This window comes from Lepidochelys kempii, chromosome 1 (genome assembly GCF_965140285.1).
Source record: "Lepidochelys kempii isolate rLepKem1 chromosome 1, rLepKem1.hap1, whole genome shotgun sequence".
Taxonomy (NCBI): Eukaryota; Metazoa; Chordata; order Testudines; family Cheloniidae; genus Lepidochelys; species Lepidochelys kempii.
The window spans coordinates 151,900,079-151,925,428 of record NC_136380.1 but is presented as its reverse complement, the minus strand read 5'-3'; the positions used below and the strand labels follow the sequence as shown (position 1 = coordinate 151,925,428).

Below are 25,350 nucleotides of genomic sequence, written 5' to 3'. Positions count from 1 at the left end.
AAGAATCAAAACAGGGCACAAGCCCAATGTTATTTTCCTTTGCAAGTCCCTTTAAGAAATGTCACATTTGGGTACCTAACTAGACAGTCCTCTAGCACAGAGCTGCTATGTCACAACTGTGTCATTTAATGACAATGTAAATCTCTTGGGAATAAATGCAACAAATCATAGGCGCCAACTCCGTGGGTGCTCTGGGGCTGGAGCACCCATGGGGAAAAAATGGTGGGTGCTGAGCTATCAGTCCTTCTATCGGCTCCCCTCCTGCCCTCCAGTGTTCGCCACCTGCCAGCAGGCCCTGCTGACCAGCACCTTCCTCTCCCTCCCTGCGCCTCCTGCCCGTCGTGATCAGCTGTTTCATGGCATGCTGGAGGCTTTCGGAGGGAGGGGAAGGAGCGAGGACTCGGCGTGCTGGGGGGAGCGGGCGAAAAGGGTTAGGAAGAGGAGGGACGGGAGTGGAGCAGTGGTGGGAAGAGGCAGGGTGGGGCAGAGACGGAGATCGAGCATCCCCCGACACATTAGAAAGTCAGCGCCTGTGCAACAAATCCATCTCCAAACATTTTTTCTAGACTTGTATTGAAGAGTATGATATTAACACATGCTAATATCACATCCTTCAGTCTTAGTCTAGGGGAGGCCAAAGAGAGGAAGAGACTGTTCCATTCCATCTTTAAACTATGGTTTTAGTCTGAAAAAAGCATGCAAAAATGCCACTTCATTTCATAACAGGACGTGCTCCCTCTATGCCCTGGTCTACTCTTGGAGTTTAGGTCGAATTTAGCAGCATTCAATCGATGTAAACCTGCACCTGTCCACACAATGAAGCCCTTTTTTTCAACTTAAAGGGCTCTTAAAATCGATTTCCTTAATCCACCTCTGACAAGTGGATTAGCGCTTAAATCGGCCTTGCCGGCTCAAATTTGGGGTACTGTGGACGCAATTAGACGGTATTGGCCTCCGGGAGCTATCCCAGAGTGCTCTATTGTGACCGCTCTAGACAGCACTCCCAACTCAGATGCACTGGCCAGGTAGACAGGAAAAGGCCAGCAAACTTTTGAATTTCAATTTCCTGTTTGCATGGTCACCTGCAGCTTGCCACGCTAGCCAGAGCTCATCAGCAGAGGTGACCATGCAGAGCTCATCAGCAGAGGTGACCATGATGGAGTCCCAGAATCGCAAAGGAGCTCCAGCATGGACCGAACAGGAGGTACGGGATCTGATCTCTGTATGGGGAGAGGAATCCATGCTATCAGAACTCCGTTCCAGTTTTCGAAATGCCAAAACATTTGTCAAAATCTCCCAGGGTCTGAAGGACAGAGGCCACAACAGGGACCCGAAGCAATGCCACATGAAACTTAAGGAGCTGAGGCAAGTCTACCAGAAAACCAGAGAGGCAAACGGCCGCTCCGGGTCAGAGCCCCAAACATGCCGCTTCTATGATGAGCTGCATGCCATTTTAGGGGGTTCAGCCACCACTACCCCAGCCGTGTTGTTTGACTCCTTCAATGGAGATGGAGGCAACACAGAAACAGGTTTTGGGGATGAGGAAGATGATGATGATGAAGTTGTAGATAGCTCACAGGAAGCAAGCGAAGAAACCGGTTTTCCCGACAGCCAGGAATTGTTTCTCACCCTGGACCTGGAGGCAGTCCCCCCCGGACCCACCCAAGGCTGCCTCCCGGACCCGCCAGGCGGAGAAGGGACCTCTGGTGAGTGTACCTTTTAAAATACTATACATGGTTTAAAAGCAAGCATGTTTAATGATTAATTTGCCCTGGCATTCGCGGCTCTCCTGGATGTACTCCCAAAGCCTTTGCAAAAGGTTTCTGGGGAGGGCAGCCTTATTCCACCCACCATGGTAGGACACTTTACCACACCAGGCCAGTAGCACGTACTTGGGAGTCATTGTAGAACAAAGCATTGCAGTGTATGTTTGCTGGCGTTCAGACAACATCCGTTCTTTATCTCTCTGTGTTATCCTCAGGAAAGTGATATCATTCATGATCACCTGGTTGAAATAGGGTGCTTTTCTTAAGGGGACATGCAGAGGCGCCCATTCCTGCTGGGCTGTTTGCCTGTGGCTGAACAGAAATATTCCCCACTGTTAGCTATGGGGAGGAGAGGTGGGGGGGTGGGGGTTAGGGGCTAGCCACGTGTTGGTGGGAGGCAAAATGCGACCTTGGAATGAAAGCACATGTGCTGTGTATGTAATGTTAACAGCAAGGTTTACCGTGAAAGAGTGTAGCCATTGTTCTAGAAAATGTGTCTTTTTAAATACCGCTGTCCCTTTTTTTTTTCTCCACCAGCTGCATGTGTTTCAATGATCACAGGATCTTCTCCTTCTCAGAGGCTAGTGAAGATTAGAAGGCAAAAAAAAAAAACGCACTCGTGATGAAATGTTCTCTGAGCTCATGGTGTCCTCCCACACTGACATAGCACAGATGAATGTGTGGAGGCAGACAATGTCAGAGTGCAGGAAAGCACAATATGACCGGGAGGAAAGGTGGCAGGCTGAAGAGAGTAAGTGGCGGGCTGAAGAGAGGGCTGAAGCTCAAATGTGGCGGCAGCATGATGAGAGGAGGCACTATTCAATGCTGAGGCTGCTGGAGGATCAAACCAATATGCTCCAGCGTATGGTTAAGCTGCAGGAAAGGCAGCAGGAGCACAGACCGCCACTACAGCCCCTGTGTAACCAACCACCCTCCTCCCCAAGTTCCAAAGCCTCCTCACCCAGACGCCCAAAAATGCGGTGGGGGGGGCCTCTGGCCACCCAGCCACTCCACGCCAGAGGATTGCCCAAGCAACAGAAAGCTGGCATTCAATAAGTTTTAAACTTTTAAAGTGCTGTGTGGCCTTGTCCTTCCCTCCTCCACCACCCCTCCGGTGCTTCTCTCCTCCACCACCCCTCCTGGGCTACCTTGGTAGTTATCCCCCTATTTGTGTGATGAATGAATAAAGAATGCATGAATGTGAAGCAACAATGACTTTATTGCCTCTGACAGCGGTGATTGAAGGGAGGAGGGGCGGGTGGTTAGCTTACAGGGATGTAGAGTGAACCAAGGGGCGGGGGGTTTCATCAAGGAGAAACAAACAGAACTTTCACACCATAGCCTGGCCAGTCATGAAACTGGTTTTCAAAGCTTCTCTGATGCGTACCACGCCCTCCTGTGCTCTTCTAACCGCCCTGGTGTCTGGCTGTGCGAAACCAGCAGCCAGGTGATTTGCCTCAACCTCCCACCCCACCCTAAACGTCTCCCCCTTACTCTCACAGATAATATAGAGCGCACAGCAAGCAGTAATAACAGTGGGAATATTGGTTTTGCTGAGGTCTAACCGAGTCAGTAAAGTGCGCCAGCGCGTTTTTAAACGTCCAAATGCACATTCTACCACCATTCTGCACTTGCTCAGCCTGTAGTTGAACAGCTCCTGACTACTGTCCAGGCTGCCTGTGTACGGCTTCATGAGCCATGGCATTAAGGGGTAGGCTGGGTCCCCAAGGATACATATAGGCATTTCAACATCCCCAACAGTTATTTTCTGGTCTGGGAATAAAGTCCCTTCCTGCAGCTTTTGAAACAGACCAGAGTTCCTGAAGATGCGAGCGTCATGTACCTTTCCCGGCTATCCCACGTTGATGTTGGTGAAACGTCCCTTGTGATCCACCAGAGCTTGCAGCACTATCGAAAAGTACCCCTTGCGGTTTATGTACTCGGCGGCTTGGTGCTCCGGTGCCAAGATAAGGATATGGGTTCCATCTATGGCCCCACCACAGTTAGGGAATCCCATTGCAGCAAAGCCATCCACTATAACCTGCACATTTCCCAGGTCACTACCCTTGATAACAGAACGTCAATGATTGCATTGGCTACTTGGATCACAGCAGTCCGCACAGTAGATTTGCCCACTCCAAATTGATTCCCGACTGACTGGTAGCTGTCTGGCGTTGCAAGCTTCCACAGGGCTATTGCCACTCACTTCTCAACTGTGAGGGCTGCTCTCATCTTGGTATTCTTGTGCCGCAGGGCAGGGGAAAGCAAGTCACAAAGTTCCATGAAAGTGCCCTTATGCATGTGAAAGTTTCGCAACCACTGGGAATCGTCCCAGACCTGCAACACTATGCGGTCCCACCAGTCTGTGCTTGTTTCCCGAGCCCAGAATCGGCATTCCACCGCATGAACCTGCCCCATTAGCACCATGATGCCCACATTGCCAGGGCCCCTGCTTTGAAAGAAGTCTGTGTCCATGTCCTCATCATTTACGTTACCGCGCTGACGTCGCCTACTTGCCCGGTATCGCTTTGCCAGATTCCGGTGCTGCATATACTGCTGGATAATGTGCGTGGTGTTTAATGTGCTCCTAATTGCCAAAGTGATCTGAGCGGGCTCATTGCTTGCCGTGGTATGGTGTCTGCACAGAAAAAAGGCGCGGAACGATTGTCTGCCATTGCCCTGACGGAGGGAGTGGCGACTGACGACATGGCTCACAGGGTTGGTTTACAGGGAATTAAAATCAACAAAGGGGGTGGCTTTGCGAGAAACTGAATGGCCCCCTCAAGGATAGAACTCAAAACCTCAAGGATAGAACTCAAAACTGGGTTTAGCAGGCCGTTGATTTCACAGAGGGAAGGAGGGAGGGAGGAGAAAATGAATACAAAACAAATCTGGTCTATTTCTTGTTTTGAGCCACTTCATCTATCCTTATACATCTTGCTGGCAGCAGACTATGCAGTACGACCGCTAGCCGTCATCATGTCCTGGGTGCTCAGCAGAAGACGGTGCAGTATGACGACAAGCCATCATCTTCTGCTGGCTGGACGTTAAAAGACAGCGCACTGCCGGTAAGACTGAATCACCACGAGACGAAACTTAAAAGGGAAATTACCTGGCTGAGTCACTCCCATGTTTGCCCAGGCGCCCGATTAAAAGAGCACCCAGGACTACGTCGATGAGAGCTACCAGTCATAATGCACTGTCTGCTGCCAAAAGGCAATTAACTGCTGCTGTGTAGCAATGCAGTACATGTTTGCCAGCACCCAGGAGACATACGGTGATGGTTACCTGAGCGGGCTCCATGCTTGCCGTGGTATGGCGCCTGCACAGGTAACACAAGAAAAAAGGCGCAAAACGATTGTCTGCCCTTGCTCTCACGGAGGGAGGGAGGGAGGGAGGGAGGGAGGGAACGGGGGCCTGACGATATGTACCCAGAACCACCCGCAACAATGTTTTAGCCCCATCAGGCACTGGGATTTCTACCCAGAATTCAAATGGGCGGCAGAGACTGCGGGAACTGTGGAATAGCCACCCACAGTGCAACGCTACGGAAGTCGACGGTTGCCTTGGTACTGTGGACGCACTCTGCCGACTACATGCACTTAGAGCACTTGTGTGGGGACACACACAATCAACTGTATAAAACCGCTTTCTACAAAAACGACTTCTATAAATTCGACCTAATTTCGTAGTGTAGACATACCCTTTGTAATTCAGACAAGCTTTTTAACTTTGTCAATTTTGCAGAGACAATCACACTAATTGTGTGAGCTGGCTTCTCCTCTGGTGTGCATGTCAACAGAGATCTTCACTGAATTCCACCTGCAGACTCTCTCTGACTGAGGCTGATATTGGAGATGTAAATAACCCAGCCCAGCTTCATTTTAAGATCCCAGGCTGGATCTGCAGGTCTAGATGTTAGAAAAACAAAATATTTTCTTCTTGTAAAGGAGGCACATTTGATAGGGATATATCCGTGAGAGACAATGAACACAGGACCCCTTAATGCTGTGTTGTAGAGGTATCATTCTGACTGGAGTCACATTTCAAACCCCATCTGCTGCCCCCAAGGAGGCGAACAAGGAATCAAATCTCATATAAAACTCCCCACAGGATCCATCACCCCTGAGAGGGAGAAATGATATAACTCGTGGGGAGGGAATCCTCCCCAGTTCCCAAGGCACTGAGAGGCGGGGGGTCACATGGGGCTGTATGGGCCACACGCCCCCGGCCTGGGCACGGGGGGCTGGCGTTTTAAGGCTGGCACTTGTCTCTGAGCCCCTAGGACGCTGTGAGGTGGGGGCAACTGCGGCTCCGCCCTCAGCCCCGGAGCATCTCGTCCTATTGGTTGGATTGGAAGTTCCGCTCATCATCGCGTCCAATCAGGGTTCTGTTTTCGTTGCCCGGCGACCGTTCCCAAGCGGAGCCGGCTCCTTCAGGCGTGCCGGCGGCGGGCTGCGTTTCCAGGCGCCCGGCGCTGCGCGGGGCCATGGCGGGGCCGCGGGACGTGGCCGGGCTGCGCCTCTGCCCGGCCGAGCTGCGCTTCGTGGACGCGGTGCCCGGGGGCCGGTACCGGGCGCTGCTCAGCGTCCAGAACCTGCAGCCGGGGAGCCGCCGCCTCCAGCTGCTGCCGCCGCGCCGCGCCCAGGTGAGAGGCGGGGCCGGGGGCGTCCCCCGAGGTGCCCCGCGGCGCTGGGCTGCCCCCGCTCGGGAGCCCCTGGGACATGGGAGAGCCGGGGCCGGGGCTGCCCGCGGCGGGTCCCCGCATTCGCTTCGGGCAGGCCGCCGGGACGGGCAGGGGCGGGCTCCGGGCCCGGGGTCATGTTGCAAACTGCTCCCCTGATGCAACGTGCTCCCTTGGCCTGTCCCCATCCTCTGGCCCAAGAGTAGCAAAGGGTGGTGGTGGGGGGAAGGGGGTGTTACATAGGTCACAATTTGCTGGCTCTCGCCTTCTCCCATCTCCTGCACCTGGGGGAGGGGAGGGGAGGGGTGGGGTGGGGTGGGCGGAGGTAGCAAGTTGTCATGGTTGTGGGGACTCTGTTTTAAATGTGGACACATACATTATATTTTTGTAATTTGAAAGGAAAAAAAACATTTTACAGGGGTAAACTGCAGGGCTATTGTATATTAAACTCTGAAGGTTTTGGATTTTCCTTTGTTTCTTTCCCTTGTAGATGAGAAAATATAGGGGCTATAATAAACATTTAATGTTCCCAAAACACTGAAACTAGTGTAAAGCATTGTAAACAGTCTTTGAAATATGTTTATTATTAATACATTTTAAACGCAAGCTATTAGGCAGAAAATCTGTCTTATAAACACCTTCATTATAACCCCTCCCGCCCTCCAAATCCATTGTCACTGTTACGCAAATTGATCAAGTTTTCAAAACTAAATTTGTACTTACATAAGAAAGTACTGGGTCAGACCAAAGGTCCATCAAGCCCAGTATCCTGTCCTTTGACAGTGGCCAATGGCAGATGCCCCAAAGGGAATGAACAGACAGGTTATCATCAAGTGATCCATGCCCTGTCATCCGATCCCAGCTTCTGGCAAACAGAGGCTAGGGACACCATTCCTGCCCATCCTGGCTAATAGCCATTGATGGACCTATCCTCCATGAATCTATTTAGCTCCCTTTTGAACCCCGTTATAGTATTGGCCTTCACAACACCCACAGGCAAGGAGTTCCAGAGGTTGACCGTGCTTTGCATGAAAAAATACTTTGTGTTTTGTTTTAAACCTGCTACCTATTAATTTCATTTGGTGGCCCCTTGTTCGTGTATTATGAGGAGGAGTAAATAACACTTCCTTATTTACTTTCTCTGTACCACTCATGATTTGATAGACCTCTATCATCTCCCCCCTTAGCTGACGCTTTTCCAAGCTGAAAAGTCCCAGTCTTATTAATCTCTCCTCATACGGAAGCCATTCTATACACCTAATTATTTTTGTGGCCCTTTTCTGAACCTTTTCCAATATATTTTTTTGAGATGGGGCAACCACATCTGCATGCAGTATTCAAGGTGTGGGTGTACCATGGATTTATATAGAGGCAATAGGATATTTTCTGTCTTATTATCTATCCCTTTCTTGATGATTCCCAACATTGTTTGCTTTTTTGACTGCTGCTGCACATTGAGTGGATGATTTCAGAGAACTATCCAAGTACTCCAAGATCTCTTTCTTGAGTGGTAACAGCTAATTTATACCCCATCATTGTATATGTATAGTTAGGATTGTTTTCCAATGTGCATAACTTTGCATTTATCGACATTAAATTTCATTTGCCATTTTGTTGCCCAGTCACTCAGTTTTGTCAGATCCTTTTGTAGCTCTTTGCAGTCTTCCTGGGACTTAATTATCTCGAGTAGTTTTGTATCATCTGCAAATTTTGCCACCTCACTGTTTACCCCTTTTTCCGGATCATTTATGAATATGTTAAATAGGACTGGGCTCAGTACAGATCCCTGGGGAGACACCACTATTGATCTCTCTCCATTCTGAAAACTGATTATTCGTACCCTTTGTTGCCTATCTTTTAACCAGTTACCAGTTCATGAGAGCACCTTCCCTCTTATCCCATGACTGCTTATTTTGCTTAAGAGCCTTTGGTGGGGGACCTTATCAAGGGCTTTCTGAAAATCTAAATACACTATATCCCGGGGTAGGCAACCTATGGCACGGGTGCCCAAGGTGGCACGCAAGCTGATTTTTCAGTGGCACTCACGCTACCTGGGTCCTGGCCCCTGATCTGGGGGGGCTCTGCATTTTAAATTTAATTTTAAATGAAGCTTCTTAAACATTAAAAACCTTATTTACTTTACATACAATAGTTTAGTTATAGACTTTTAGAAGAAGACCTAAAAACGTTAATGTATTACTGGCACGTGAAACCTTAAATTAGAGTGAATAAATGAAGACTTGGCACACCACTTCTGAAAGGTTGCCGACTCCTGCTACATCCACTGGATCTCCTTTTTTCGCATGATTGTTGACCCCCTCAAAGAATTCTAGTAGATTGGCAAGGCATGATTTCCCTTTACAAAAACCATGCTGACTATTTCCCAACATTATGTGTCTGACAGTTTCAACTAATTTGCCTGGTACTAAAGTGAGGTTTACTGGCCTGTAGTTGCCAGGGTCACCTCTGGAGCTCTTTTTAAAAATTGGTGTCACATTAGCTATCTTCCAGTCATTTGGTACAGATGTGGATTTAAATGATAGGTTACAGATGACAGTAGTCCTGCAATTTCACATTTGAGTTCCTTCAGAACTCTTGGGTGAATACCATCAGGTCCTGGAGACGTATTACTGTTTAGTTTATCAGTTTGTTCCAAAACCTCCTCTAATGACACCTCAACTGGGGACAATTCCTCAGATCTGACTCCCAAAAAGAATGGTTCAGGTTTGGGAATCTCACTCACATCCTCAACAGTGAAGACTGATACAAAGAATTCATTTAGTTTCTCCTCAATGGCCTTATATAGTCTTTGAGTGCTCCTTTAGCATCTCGATCATCCAGTGGCCCCACTGGTTGTTTAGCAGGCTTTCTGCTTCTGATGTATTTAAATTTTTTTTTGCTATTACTTTTGGAGTCTTTGGCTGGCTGTTCTTCAGATTCTTTTTTGGTCTTTCTAATTATATTTTTATATTTCATTTGCCAGAGTTTATGCTCTTTTCTATTTCCTCATTAGGATTTATCTTCCACTTTTTAAAGGATGCTTTTTTGCCTCTCACTGCTTCTTTTACTTTGTTGTTTAACCCCGGTGGCTGTTTTTTGGTTCTCATGATTTTTAAATTGGGGTATACATTTAAGTTGAGCCTCTATTCTGGGGTCTTTAAAAAGTTTCCACGCAGCTTGTGGAGATTTTACTTTTGGTACTGTACCTTTTAATTTCTGTTTCACTAACCTCCTCATTTTCATGTAGTTCCCCTTTCTGAAATTAAATGCTACAGTGTTGGGCCGTTGCCGAGTTTTCCCCACCACAGGGATGTTAAATTTAATTATATTATGGTCCAACTATATTCACTTTTTGGACATGATCCTGGGCTCCACTGAGGACTAAATAAAGAATTGCCTGTCCTCTTGTGGGTTCCAGGACCAGCTGCTCCAAGAAGCAGTCATTTAAGGTGTCAAGAAACTTTCTCTCAGCATCCCTTCCTGAGGTGATATGTACGCAGTCAATATGGGGATAGTTGAACTCCCCCATTATTATTATTGAGTTTTTTATTTTAATAGCCTCTTTAATGTCCCTAAGAATTTCAAAGTTACTAACACCATCCTGGTCAGGTGGTCGGTAATATAGTCCTACTGCTATATTCTTATTTTTTCAAGCATGGAATTACTATCCATAGAGATTCTCTATGGTACAATTTAGTTCATTTAAGACTTACTTCATTTGATTCTACGCTTTCTTTCACATATAGTGCCACTCCCCCACCAGCACAACCTGTTCCGTCCTTCCGATATATTTGTACCCTGGTATTACTGTGTCCCATTGATTATCCTCATTCCATCAAGTTTCTGTGATGCCTATTATATCAATATCCTCATTTAATACTAGGCACTCTAGTTTACCCATCTTATTATTTAGACTTCTAGCATTGATATACAAGCATTATATACTTGTTGTTTTTAGGCTCTCCCCATTGAATGATGTAATGGAATGGGACTTTTTTTCATTTGACTGTTTCTCATGAGATCCTCCTTGTATTTTATCATTTTCCATCCTCTCCTCCTTATTAGGACATAGGGAATCTCCATTTATAGGTCCTCCCCTAATGGATGTCCAAACCAAATGCTCCTCCTGAGCTTTGAACTTTGGCACAAACGTATGTATATATTGCCCTCTGATCTTGAAGAGTTGTGTTTTCAGGCTTTCCTCACTGCTAAAGCCAAAGTGACCTCTCACTGTGGTTTTTTTGTCAGAATAGCTCCCGCACCTGAGCTACCAAATAAAACAAAAATCACTTTTTTATCAGTGAGCAAAAGACCTAAGTCCCACATTCAAAAAGGGACTTAAGCATTGCAGTGCTCCTGCCTAGACTTTAGGCACCAGGATACTCTCAGAGGAATACCGCTGCAATTCACAAATCCTGAGTTAGGTGATTAAGTTCCCCATATAATGAATGGGGGGGGAGGGGAGGTGAGAGGCACCACAGTCGCATCTACAAAAACCAGCTCACTAGACAGGCAGCTGCCAAAGACAGCTTCTGGGAGATGCCAATCAGAGGGATGTGTGCTAAATCCCATCCCCTCACAGAGTTCAGTGCCTAAATCCCCACTGCATGCAGGCACCTAGCTCTGCCTGGCAATCCACGAATGAGAACACCTCTCCTGGGGTCAGGTGGCTTAAGTGCCTAAACTGTTTCTTGAGAGACACACAACAGCCAAAAGGCAAGGAGGTACCCACTTTGTAATACCATGATTAGAGTACTCACCTAGGATGAGGAGGACCCTTGTTCAAATCCTTTATCCCATTCTGCCGGAGTGGCATAGGCGGCAAGTTTTATTGGCCCGTGGTGCCTGGGCACCAGGAATATTCATCTGATTTGTCCCCTTTAACACCAGTGAACAGCAAGGAGTAGACTAAAATCTGAAGTAAGGGCAGAGTCAGGGCAGCAGCTTCAGCAGATGTTACTGAACATGCATAGTATCAGCAAAGTGTCAAATTCTGGTGGGGGAGAAGGGGGTGGGTCTGGTGCTACTGCAATACAAATAACTAGTGATAGTAACAAGTGGGGCCTCTCACCCCAGGAGTTGGTGTTCTGCAGATGGATGCTGCTGTCTCTGATTTCTGTAGGTGCTGCTCAGTGTTACACCCTTCCTGCCAGTAGGCAGGACTAGACCCCAGATACACAGGCACAGTGCCCACTGCAGCCCTCTGAGGAGATACATGGGGGAAAAGTACCCGAAAGCAGCCTTTTGTTTTTCCAAACTGTCGAATGAATGGGAACTCTTGGCCAAAGCTGTTCCTAGCTGGATGGGTGCTGCTGCCCGGGGAAGTCAACAGTAGGATACACTTCACATACATGAAGCCTGCATGGTTGAATGCTGCAGGCATAAAGGAGGAGGCCTCCCAACTTGGGGGAGCATTCAAAACTTGTGGAACTGAATAAAGTTGTCCTTGGAGAAGGGAGACTCTTAGTGAAAATCCATGAGTCCTCAGTGGATGATTGTGGGAAGATGAACTAATTCTGAAAATATAGTAAGTTCTTGGGGTCTTTATATGCTGCTCTTGAGAAAGTGCAGGTGGAGTCTATGGGACATTGGGAAAAGGGACTGTTTTCATTTGATTTTAAGTGACAGAGTCACAATTAGCATTAGAAGTGCTTTTGCGGAAAAGAAGCCTCCATGTGTTTGAGACCCATATGGGAGTTGCATATCAAACTAATCTTTGATGGTGAATCCTGCTTATCCTCTCCTGGGTGAAATAACTCAAGTAGGGAGTTTGATTCCCCCCCAAATTGTTTCCTTTCAAGAACTCTGTGAATCCTCTTTCTTTGCCAAATGGTGTCATCCAGATGTGAATCCCTTTGCCACAGGTATGAACATCATGTAAGTGAGGTAGTGTTCCAGAGCAGGCAGGGACTCAAGTTCTGTTAGAATGCTTTCCTTTTTTAATGGGTGGTGGGGCTTATGTATACTGCTCTTTCCTCAGTTTTCAAACTTTTTCCTTTGCTTCTCAAGGTCCTTGAAAAAAAATTGTCAGGACTCAGCTTGAATAGTCATACTTGCTTCAGTATGGACTTGAGAGATCTGTTGCTTCTTGCAAAGAAGCTCCCATTCTTTCTTTATGTCCTGGATCTCTTTTCTTTGGAGAGAGGATAGGTACTGCATCAGTATATCAGTTGTTTACCCTTCCTCATCACCATTGTATCCAAACACCTCAGTTACTAAGGTATTTATCCTCACAACACCACAGTGAGTCAGGGAAATGCTGTTATCGCCATTTTGCAGATGGGAAACTGAGTCACAGATTCAGTGACTTGGTCAAGATCACACAGTATGTTTGAATCAGAACAGGGATTGAGTTAGTTATCCAGTGTCCTGTTTCATAACCTGAACTACAAGCCTCCCCTCCAACTGCTAACATGGTTTCTCTAGTGTGTGACAAAGCTCTGTCCTTGCCTCCATGGGTCCTGCATTTCCTGGCAGATTTCAGTAGTCTCAGAGGCTCACTGTGGCCCTCCACATAACCCTTCTCTCTCTAGAGACAAGGGTCACAGTCTACTGAGCCATTTTCATCATAAGCCAGCAAGGGAGGTGAGGAGAAGTTATCCTTCCTTGCACGGTCTCTGTTGTCTCCCAGTCTCAGTGATTAATCAGGGGGCAAAGGAGAGGGGGAACCCAGGCCCACCCTCTACTCCAGGCTCCAGCCAGGGACCTTAATAGTATCAGCTATGGTAGCTGACCTTTTAGAAACATGACATGTACAATTCCCTGGGCTACTTCCCCCACAGCAGCCCTCACTTCCTCAAGCTCCACTTCACCCTTACCTCAGGGCCTCCTCTCCTTGTGGCTGATCTGGCATGTACTACTCAGTCTCTCCAACAGCACAACTTCCTCCCACAGCTCCTGACATGCACACCCACCTGACTGGCTGGGAGGCTTTTAACTAGTTTCAGTCAGCCCCTGATTGGCTTCAGGTGTCCTAATCAACCTAGCCTTCTCCCTGCCTTCTGGAAAGTTCTTACTTGGCCCCAGGTATCTTAATTGACCTGGAGCAGCTGCCATTTCACTTATTCTGTTACCAGGGATTTGTTTAGCCTGGAGCTAATATGTCTATCTCCCACTACTTTTCTATAGCCATCTGGCCTTGCCCCATCACAAGTGTTGTTTGTTGTAGTGGGGGTGGAGGGTGTCTCTATTCAGTTCTTGAGTAATTGATCTTTTCATCATCATTCTGTGAGGTTACAGTTAACCTTGTCTATAGTGGATGCCTAAATTAAGCATCTAACTCCATACTTAGGCATCTAAAGCACTTCAATAAGTGGTCTTATTTTTTCTGAGATTCTGAGCACCTACCCCTCCATTTAAAATTAGTTACCATCACTTGAGCTAGGAGAATTGGTGACATCCATAATGCTGGATTTCCTTATATCATCTTTCACAACAGTAAATTTGTTTTCCAACCGTAGTCTAAGTTTTTCTATACAGTATTCATACTATTCCACTTTCACCAATTTTATTTTGCTCCACATCTTCACTGCTCTGACCTCTTGATTTACTGATGAGGCCAGATTACATGGGCACTCAGTTATTACCTGACTGGAATCAAAGCTGTTCCATAAATAAATTTAATTGATTTTATGTTTTTTTGGAGAGCAAAGCCCAAGACCGTTCTGTTCAAAGACTGCTAAAATGGATAAAGTATATTACAATTTAGCTTTCTTAAAGTATTATATTGCCTCTCATAACTATAGTATCTGAGCGCCTTCCACATAAATCTATAGAATAGTGAAGCCTCTACTGGATTTCATGGAAACTTTGGCACTTCTCACTTTACAGGGTCAGAAACTCTGCTTGAGGTATCTGTAGTTTGTTTTTGGGAGATGGGGTTGGGAATAAAAGTGATGTTCAAACGGTGAGTATCACCTATAGAGGAAAGCTTTTTAATGTTTCTCAAAGATGTTCAGACTCTGGATTTGCCTGATCTCTTCTAGAAAATTGTTCCATAGCCAATTCCCTTCAACAGAAAATGGTTTGTCCTTCGTTCTCATATGCCTTGTACTGTGCTTAGTGATCGGCATTGTCCTAGAGGAGCACAGCTGTTGCAGTGGTTCATATATCAAAGCGTGACCTATGATTTAGTCAAGGCTTGTGTGATGGGTTCCCCCTGGGGTGCCACCTGGAATTGGGATACCACTGAGCCCCTGACCCACCAGCCTGGGCTCCCTTTCACATTGTACTGCTGTGACAAGCTGCAAAAACCTCCAGCCTGCACTTTCACTAGCATACATACAGGTAGGGACACACCCAGCTGCAGTTACATGCAAGCTGTCTGACCAGCCCCTGCATAGGAAGGCTACAGCTAAGGCAACTCCCAGCTCCCCAGGCACACACCCCTTCTGGAATATAAGCCCAAAATTATACAGTCTTGTGCTATACAGGGAACTGTACAGCATAAGCTCATAAAGTTTGCCCCCTCCCTCAATGTGGAGAGGAATATTCAACAGCTTTTACCCCTTGAGCTAAGATTCCCATACGCTTTGCTCCAGCTCACTGGTTTAGATAAAGCAAAAACCAGTTTATTAACTACAGAAGATAGATTATAAGTGATTAGCTAGCAAATAAACAAAAACACAAACGAAGCTTAATATACTAAATAAATTGGATATGAGTTAGCAGATTCTCACCCTAAGAGATGATGCAAGCAGGCTGCAGGTTCTTAAGGGGCAAGCTGCACTTGCTTTTCAGCTTGGAATCCCCATGTGTTTCATTTACAGGCTAGACATTCCTTTAGCCTTGGTCCAGCACTTCCCCCAGTTCAGTCTTTGTTCCTCAGGTGTTTCCAGGAGTCATCTTGTGTGGGGAGTGAAGAACACCAGATGATGTTACTCCCTGCCTTATATAGGTTTTGCATATGGCAGGAACCCTTTTTTTCAAAGCTTGGTTCACAGACCAGTCTGTGGAAAAATACTGACATCCCAAGATGAAGTCCAGCATCATGTGGTCTGATCACGTGTCCTTAGAGTCATAGCAGCCATTACTCACAGGCTGTTTGGAGTGTTCTCAGGAAGGCTCATCACCAGGTGGGAGATAAGCTTCTCCTCAGGCCTATTGTTTTTCTTAATGGCCCATTGCTCTGAATAGGCCCTTCCCCACTCACTATCTAGACCAAGGGTTCTCAAACTTCATTGTACCACAACCCCCTTCGGACAACAAAAATTACTACAGGACCCCAGAAGCGGAGACTGAAGCCTAAGCCCCACCACTCCAAAGCACAAGGGATTCAGCCCCAGGCAAGGGGCCTGTAACCTACTCTGTCATCCAGGGGCTCAGGCTTTGGCTTTGGCTCTGGCTCCATCCAGGCCCCAGCAACTCAAAGCCAGCCCTGGCGACCCCATTAAAATGGGGTCACGACCCACAGTTTGAGAACCACTTATCTAGACTGAACGCATCTTATCTGGTGGGCGTTATCCAGGTGTAACTACATTTGAAATACATACACATAGTCAATATTCATCACTTCAGATACAAAAAGATATAACCATACAAATAGGGTAATCATATTCAGCAAATCATAACTTTTTTCAAAGACACCTCACATGACTTATCTTTCATAAAATTCATCATAATTACATCATAATCATATAATAGTATCACTATGAAGAATATGGGGTGCAGTGTCACAGCATGATCCATTCATTCCTTTGACAAGGCGTTAAATGGGCATCAGAAGTTGACTAGGAGTGAAGGGACTTGAGCCCAAGCCTGATCTGCTTACAGTGATCTGAGCCATGAAGAAGGCAGGCAGCTTTACTTTGTCCCAGATGCAGCCTGTGCATCATTTTTCACATTCAACCAGAGGCAGATTAAGATTTCCTGGGCCAGAGCAAGTGGGGGGCTCTCTTTGCCCCTTCCCTGGGGCCCCGCCACATTCCATCCAGGGTTCCTTCCCCACCCCTTCTGTCTCCCACTGCGGCCCTTGCAACCCGTTCGCTCCTTTCTGTTCCCTCCCTCCATGGCCCTGTGACTGGAGGAGCTCTGTCCCCCACTACAGCCCTGGGCCTCATTGGGGAGTGAGAGCTCCCCAGGCCCTGAAGCTGCAGCAGGTAGTGAGAGCTCCTCCAGTCCTGGTGCTGCAGGGGGTCCTGGTGCTGTGGTTTCCCCCGCCACCCCCTACACGTCTGCAGGGGACCGGGGTTGGGGTGCTGTGGCTTCTCCTGCCCTACTTGCCTGATGCTTCTGCCGGAGAGCAGGGTCGGGTGTTGGGGGCTTCCCCTGCCGCCCCATGGCTTCTACCAGGGATGTGGTCATGGGGTGCTGGGGCTTCCCGCGCTGCTGACGGGGAGTGGAGTTGGCCTGTGGGGGCTTCCCCCACACGGTGGCCAAGTATCTGGGCTTCTGAACTCCTGGTTGTGGATTTTTTATGGGACGCCTGTCAGTTGGCCAGGGTCCCTGGGCATGGGCCCCCTCAGCCCAGTGGCTAATCCATCACTGCATTCATCTTAAGATTTATGATGATCTAGCTGACCAGAAAAGCCAAGACTCCATTCTATGAGATGAAGAGTGGCCACCCTTGTTTACATATGTAATATACTATTCCCTAAAATTGGCAAAGTTACTATTGGAGCTCAGTTCATACTTTCACTAGGAAATATTGGCTTGACTTGGAGGCTAATACCTTGGTCAAAATCCTAGGTCCCATCCCTACTGCCTGAGAATTCCTGCTGGGATTTCTACTAGGTTGCTCAACATGTCCCCTACTCAGGGGAGTATGTGTAGGGAGAGGGGAGGCAGGTGGAGGTGTCTCAAACTTTTTATATTGGCTTCTGGTCAATACACATGTGACAAGTTTGCAACCCAAGAGAGATGTGCAAAAGAGAAAAAAGATGTACTCCCTCAATATTGATTTTTTTGGGTCCCTCTTCCTTCTCAGGGTCTAATCCGATTCTCATTGAAGTCAGTGGGAGACTTTCCACTGAGCTGAGTCATCTCCTCATTGAATAACTAACTGTACTGTGTGCCTTTACAGTTGTGCATGTGTTTCCCAAGGAAAACTAGAATGAAACTGCTCTGATTCTTGGCACTTTAACTGCTACTCATAAGGTTTTGAATAATAACGAGGAAACTGATCAAAGTCTTCATAATTTTGCCTTTGTTGTTTGGGAAAGCTAATAGCAGCAGCAGAGGCAATGGAGCTCTATGTCTGCAGAGTCAGGAAGATAGCAGTGCATTGGTTCACATTTGGTAGCTTATCCTCTCAGCCATCAAGACTAGAAATAATACAGTGTTAAAAGAAATTTAATTTTTGCAGAAATCAAAATTTCAGTATTCTAGCTTACTATATTATCAGGAAACGTCTTCTACTTGCCAGTGGTGAATAGTGAGTGGAATTTTAAAGCTGTTGATCATAATGTTAATTAAATAGGTGAACTCCAACATATTATGCTGAAATATACTGATATACAGAGGTTTCTCTAGAAATATTTAAAAATTGATTTAAATATCGCTGGTTTTTTTTTTCATTGTAGTTTAAATTGATTGTGGAAAATCCAGATAAACCTGTTCCATCTGGTCTTCAAGTTACAGCTACTGTGGAATATCATCCTGACAGTGAGGAGGACCTTCAAGATAGACTACTTCTTTTGGTAGAAAAAGATGTAATTGAGATCCCGCTGATAGGGTATGGTATTTAAAAGTACATAAACTGCTGATTATATTTTCATTTTACTCGAAAGGGAAGTATGCTAATACATATCACCATGTATACTGATGTAACTAATTTGTTATCTGAATTTTGAAAACAAATGGTGAATTTCTTTGGAAAGGTAAGTTTCTGATTTTTAAGAATGTCACATAGGTAGGATGTTCATTTTGGTGTTGTCTCTTGATGTTGACAAAGGACTTAAATTTTGATCAAGTGTACTCAGTCTTCATAGTTAAGAAACTGGAGTGGTTTGGGCTCACATCTGTGCTCTATATTTTTAGGCTATGATGGTTTTCATGATAAATGGCTTTCTCAGATACTTTCCAATTGTATAATTGGAATTGAATGGGATGGCCTTTTTCTTCCCTGAATATACTCACTATTTCAGTCAGTGATTTTGTGCATATAGTTATGACTGGATTATAGTGAAGCATTTCTTCCTCAATTTTTGTAAATATTTTAAAAATTTATAATGGGGTCTCAGATTATAGGATAATCTATACCAAATTGGAACCTATGCTTTTGAAAAAAATAGCATCCACAGTCATAAACAACTGAAAACAATAGTCGTTGTAAAATGATTACTAACCTAAAAAATGACCTGAACAGGCAGTAATGGATTCCCTTTCAGAATAAGTGGTATTCAAACCATTAGATAAAAACCTCACTCTTTGAGAGTTCTGTCAAGAAGTAGGCAGGATATTTGGCTGCTTCATCCAGGCTATGCTTATCCCATCACTTCTTCATCTTTGCTCATCTGTCACTTCTTTCTACTCTTCTCTGATCTGCTTCTCTTCCATTTAAAAATGTTTTCAATTTGATGTTATACGAGTATTAAAGCATGATAGAAACTGATTGTCTTCCTTCAGGCTTCCAAATTCAGTGTAAATAAAGTTGTCACTTTTTATCAAGATGGTAGCCACCAAGAGGAGACTCAGAAATGGCAATTTAAGTTAGGAATTATATTTTCATTTGTAGTTGTAAGTACTTTATGAGCAACAGTCCCAAAATTTAAAACAGTGCATTAAAGAAATGGCCACAGTTTTTTCTGAACTTACTCATGCATTCTGTCTTTAAACATATGAAAGTCCGGCCATGTTTTTGTTTGTGAATAGGAAAAGCTTCAGCTAAAACATCCATACACTAAATGAGGGCAAAATTTTTGAGTATAGCACATCTCCCAGAATGGTCTCCAAATCTTACAGTTCATTTATTCAGACTAAGCATGTAATTTTAGTTCCACATCTTCGTCTGAGCCAAAAATTGCTTTGCTGTTACAGAACAGACTAAGAGCTAAATTCTTGTTCTATTATCTGTTCCCAGACTCAGGAAGTCGACTACTTGTTCTGTAATCAAGAACTGTTCAATGTTGACCAAATTAAATGTGAACGCCAAAAATGCCATTCTTTGGCTAATGTTTCTTGACTGGATATAAAACATAAACGTTTCAAAGAGATGATAATTTCTGGTTGAGTCCTGTATTTTAAATCCTGTTTTTAAACTGTAGCAGTCTGAACTTTGAGTTACACGTCAAGGAGTGACTAAGACATTATGTGGTAGATGCTGAAACTACTATTTCTATTTGTCCCACATAAAATGAAGGAACATCTGGATATCTTTTAAGTCTGTGTGAACCATTCACTGTAGTGGTTGCAGAATGGTCTCTATACACATCCTTCTAAAGTAGGAAATGGCAAATTGGGTGTCTAGGAAACAAATTGGATTTTGTTACCTGTCTGTTTTTCTTGCAGGTAAAACCTCCTCCTGCTTGAGGTTCTAGATAGCCTTTTGGAAGGCAATACTACTACAGTAAAAGCACTTTACCAACTGGAAAGCTCTAGAAACCAGCATTTCTGATATCTCCCAATACAAATCTTCAGTAGGGTTGCCACATGACCAGTTTTTGACCAGAATGCACAGAAGGATCTCTACCTGGCTCTGTGTGGCTCCCCGGAAGCGGTGACATGTCTCTGCTGCTCCTAGGTCGAAGAATGGCCATGGGAGCTCTGTGCGCTGCCCCCACCTTGCCCTGAGTGCTGGCTCCACAGCTTTCATTGACTGGGAACAGCGACCAATGGGAGCTGCAGGGGTGGCGCCTATGGACAGAGGCAGTGTGCAGAGCTGCCTGGCCACACCTTCTCCTAGGAGCAGCAGGGACATGTCGCCGCTTCCGGGGAGCCGCCTGGATCCAGCACCCGAAACCTCTCCCACATACCAAGTTTCTACCCCAAGCTCCCTCCTTCACCCAAACTCCCAGAGCCTGCACCCCCTCCTGTGCCCCAGCCCCGAGAACCCTCCCACACCCAAACTTCCTCCCACCATTGGTAAGTATAATTCTTAGTTAATCGGAATTTTTGTCTCTGGCACCCACTCCACCTCCAACATGCCAGATAACAAAGCTTTTACTGTAGTAACTTCTGGAAAGGAATCTGAGTATCATACATAAAACCCAGAGAATTTTTGTAATTTTTTTTCATTGTGAAGTTCAAAATTTAACTGACTGTCTGCAGAAAAGATCTACAGAATAATGCATATTACTCAGTGAATGTGTCCCTGAAGAAGGAATAAACTTTGTGGTCTTTATTTTTGAAAAAGTCTGTTTCTTCTCAAGGGTAATAATGTTGGTTGCGCTGGTGTCAGGTTTTTTTGTTGACAAGTAATTTTTTTTTAAATTGTTCCATTCAGCACTGCTGTATTCTTTGTAAACTTATTGATGCAATTTTAGTCTGTAGTTCGTCATAAATCAGAATGTGAGAGAATACTATATAGAGAGTTTATTTTCATTGTCTGCTTAGCGGAGCTAAAATTGTAAATATGAATGTGGCCCTGAGATTTTTCAGCATTTCAGAGCATTAAAAGAAACATTCTAATGGAATCTCAGGTAACTAGAATTTATATATTTTGCATAAGGCCATGAAAAGGACCTGGCACTTGTTGGAGTACTTGATCTGTCAGAGTTAAATGGCTATTATCTGCCTTTAATATTTTATTTCCTTTTGTGGTTTTGAGTGAGAAACACCTTCCCCATTGGTCTATCCCTGATCTGCTATATCTGAAGCAATTCTCTGTACAGATATATGAATTCAATTTTTGCTACTTATGGTGTGGTTTGAAGAAGATTGATACAAGCACCAAGTCTAATCTGAGGGTTTTGGAGAAAAGTTCCAGTCTGGAACAACCTTTTAAAAATTAATTTATGAAGAGAGGATTTTATATAATAAAATGGGAAAAATATGGGCAGGTTCAGATCATCTCTCTGGAGCACTACCCATTATGGCTGGCTAAATTTCTTAATAAAACAGTTTTAGTAAAGACTAGAATCTTCTGAAATATCACTCCTGAAAGCTTTTTTAATATACATTTATTTCAGGCAAACATTTAGTAAGGAAGATATACAGATGACTAAATCTTAAAATATTTTTTCTTACAACTGAAGTTAAATAGGTATAAAGAGTGAATTTAGAAGGAATGGAGTGTGTGGTTGTCTCCAAGAAACATCTAATTCAGAGATTTTACTGGCCCTTTGATAAGGACCTTAAAGTTGTATTTTCTAAATACCAGTCCTGCAAATGTGACCTGAGCTGTGCCAATCAAACCGGGTAATGTCCATCTCACATACTGTCATAGGGGTTTTGCAGGCCAAACTATGTGCTTGGCTACATCTGTGCAGCACCATAATCTCCAGATTATGCCCTCCACGACACATGTATAATATTGCAAGCACTTGTCGGGGAGTGGGGTTGTTTTTGTTCTTTCAAAAGATTTATGTGAAAATATTTTTGGATTTTGTTGCAATTTTTTTATTAAGTTTTCAGGTTTTCTTAAAAACAAACCATTTTTTTGACCAAAAATGAAATCTTTTTTTTAATGAAAACCTGAAAAAAATTATTGGAAATAGGATAGTTCCTATGGAAATGCCCAATTTGACAAAACAATTTTTTTTGGGGAAAAAATGTTTTGAATGAAATATTTTGACCAGATCTACAAATTACCTTTAAATGAGTTTGCTCAGGCGGCACTGGAAGCATAATCTGCAGCTTCATATGAACAAAGTTATAGACATGTTCTTAACTGCTTTGTAGAATCAAGGCCTAAATATTTCTCTTTCTATACCATATATATTATTATTTTAGCTTTTGGGATTTCCTCCTTGCCAGTTCCATGCAGATGACTTAAATTTTATTTAAATAAACTTAGATGTTAACCTTGCATGTGAACTTTTATCTAATACAATATATGTGTAAAGATAAATAAACATGAGATTGAAATTTACTTGATCTCCCTAGACCATTAACCTTCTCTTATTGAACTGTGTCCAACACTACCATTTCCCCCAACTCATTTGTTGTCTTTATACCACTGTATTATGGGACAATACATGTGCTTAAATGCATTACAGGGTTGAGGGCTTCAGCTATGAGAGAGTACATAATTCTCAGGTAGTGTCACAGGCATAAAAAGAAACTTTCCTAAATTGGAATTAATTACATTGCCCTTTTGCTGTTACCCCAGTCATCAGCCTTAACTGTTGGTGATATAGTGCACTCCGTTTTTACAATGATAAAACAGAAACAATTTATTTGATGGTGGTCCGAATTTATCCCTGGTGTAACTCCATTTTTTTTTTCCTAATAGAGTTAAAGCAGGAGTGAATTCGGTCTAATAGGTTTTAATCAAATTTAAATGATAGTACTCTGTGTAAAATATGCAATTGGACTAGAAACCTTATGCCCTAAATCAGAGAAAAATGAAGCAAATGAACAGAAATTTGATTTGTTGTAAAACATTAAGCAGTTATTTGAATGGTACAGAATCCTTTAGGAAATCAAAAAAACTATTCCTATCTTTTCAACAACTTGACCTTTCCATCATAAAACACACAGGAATTAATAGATAGTCTTTTCCCTTAAAGAATCTCTTCAGTGTCACAAAATATCTTCTGATTCATATGCATTCCAGAAGAAGTGTAGCTGGTTCCTGAGTGGAATTAGACAAGATTCTAATGTCTTTCATATTTCTGAAGGAACTTCTTGGAAGAACTGTAGAATACTTAAAATGTATTATAGATGTACTTTAAAGTTGTAAACAAGTTAACTGTCTCCCTGTACTTATTTCATGTCCTAATAGTCCAGTTTATTGCTTCCTAGAATTTACTACTTTGACAGTTTATCATGTTGCAAGGGAGCAAGGTATTTAAAAAAAAAATTGTTTTTGCAACATCCGTGAGAGCATTTTCTCAGGATGGATTTCCTGTCTTTCTCCAATCTATACTAGCCTATATTTTTGTCTGTTTCCTTTAATTCAAAAAGTATAAGGTGCAGACCACACTAAATTTGCGACTTGATGTAGCATGAGACATAGCAAAGCAAAGTCCTTATTTCTTGATATTGGCATGAAATTCTCTCTATGCTATGCTGAGAATAAAAACAGAGTTATTCCTAAAAATGGCTCTCTCACCTGCCAATAGGTGGAGAGAAACAGTGTGGTAACAGAAACTATGAAAGGTAGTATTGGGACATGAAAAAGGACTAATCTCTTTCAGTTGTGTTGAATACCTTACCAATTAAGAAGCTACTTGGGGATGAATCATCATTCTCATAACATCAGACCTCCAGATTCATGTCAGTAAACATAATTATTCTCCAAACAGTAATAAAGCTGGTACCTCTCCGTACCACTGGTTAGAGCAGCTAAGAAATCGTGTTGGTGCAGAACTGGTATCTGTAAAACAAGTGACATCGCTGCTAGGATTTTGTTTGAGTAGTGGAATTATGAGAAATTTTACAGATGTATAGTTCTTAGAGTAGAGGCATCCCTGTATTCCACTTAGGTATATGTGTGCTGGGACCAGAGAATTTTGCAGAGCAGTCCATGAGGAGGGGTGAGATTCACACCTTTTGGCCATAGCCACTCTCCTGGCTATAAGAGTCAACACGGCCCCAATCTCCTTCAGTTCCTTTGTACTGCTTGTGGCTGGAGTTGGAGCTCTGTGTAGTCTTAACCTCACATTCTCTCATTAGTTCAGGTGGTTTTTTTTTACTAGTTATATATAGTTAACAGTACCCATAGTGTAGTTAGATTAGTGTTAGTTGTATTTAGTTAAGTGTTTCTGCATGTTGCCCTCACTGAGTTTAAATATTATCCATCTTGTGGGGGAACAATCCCTAGCAACAATCTGCATGCACAGTTCTTGTTGTGTTTGGGCGAAGTCCACATCAAGGAGCTGTGATTGATCTGTAGATCATTCAAGAAACAGACATTTGGGCACTTCAACCAGAGTTACGTCTTCTGTAGTGACCAGGAGAAGGACACCCTGGTTGCAGAATTTGGGCATTGCTCCCAGTGTGCAGCAGACCATACAGGATTTGCCCTTTGATGACCAGGTGTTCTTTTTAGGTAAGACGGATGAGATCTTGCATATCTTTGAGGATTCTAGGGCCATTCTACGTTCCTTGGGGGTGCATACACCGTCAGTGCAGCTGTGCTACTTAGGTGACCAACAGCAACAATAATACTGTCCACAGTGCACCTTTGGGCAGCCTTTTCCTCCCTGGTGACAGAGGGATAGCCCCACAAAGGGCCATAGGTCCCAGAGGAGGCAGTCAGGTCTGGAGTTCAGCCAATTGACACAGCCTCCCCTGGCGCCTCCAAGTGACAACTTTGACTCCTTGGTCCAGAGTAGTGGTCTGGTCATCACTCCCCTTACCCTGCCTCCATTTGGGGACAGGTTAGCTCACTTCTACAATATCTGGGACTCGACGACAGCTGGGTCCTAAGCACCATCACATCAGGCTATACTATCTAGTTCCTCTCCACTCTTCTCCCCCTATCCCTCTTCAGGGACTCCTCTCATGAGATATTGCTCCTTGAGCAGGACTGCTCCTTGCTGTCCTTGGGAGTGGTGGAGCAAGTTCTTCTGGAACACCAGTGTCAGGGCTTCTATTCCCGGTACTCTCTCTTTGGTTTGGGAACCAGGAAGTAAGACTTGTTCTCGACGTCCACAGCCTCCTCAAATAAATCAGATACATGAGGTTGCGTATGGTCATCTTGTCAACTATTCTCCCTGTGTTGACTCGGAATGACTGCTCAGAACCTTCAGGATGCTTACTTCCATGTGGCGATTTTTCCCAAGCCATGGAAGATTTCTCTGGTTCATCACAGCAAACCACTGTTTTCAGTACACAGTTCTTCCCTTTGGGCTGTCT

At 44.4% G+C, this 25,350-nt stretch overlaps 1 protein-coding gene across 1 annotated transcript in view; it reads left to right on the top strand.

Annotated features, from left to right (window-relative positions):
• Window positions 1-6,255: 6,255 nt before the first annotated feature.
• CFAP47 (cilia and flagella associated protein 47) overlaps window positions 6,256-25,350 on the top strand; it is a 643,435-nt gene continuing 624,340 nt past the window's right edge. The window contains exons 1-2 of the mRNA XM_073358068.2: window positions 6,256-6,414; window positions 17,970-18,121. Of these exons, the coding sequence (XP_073214169.2) occupies window positions 6,256-6,414; window positions 17,970-18,121 (311 nt within the window). The remainder of the gene's footprint in view (window positions 6,415-17,969; window positions 18,122-25,350) is intronic.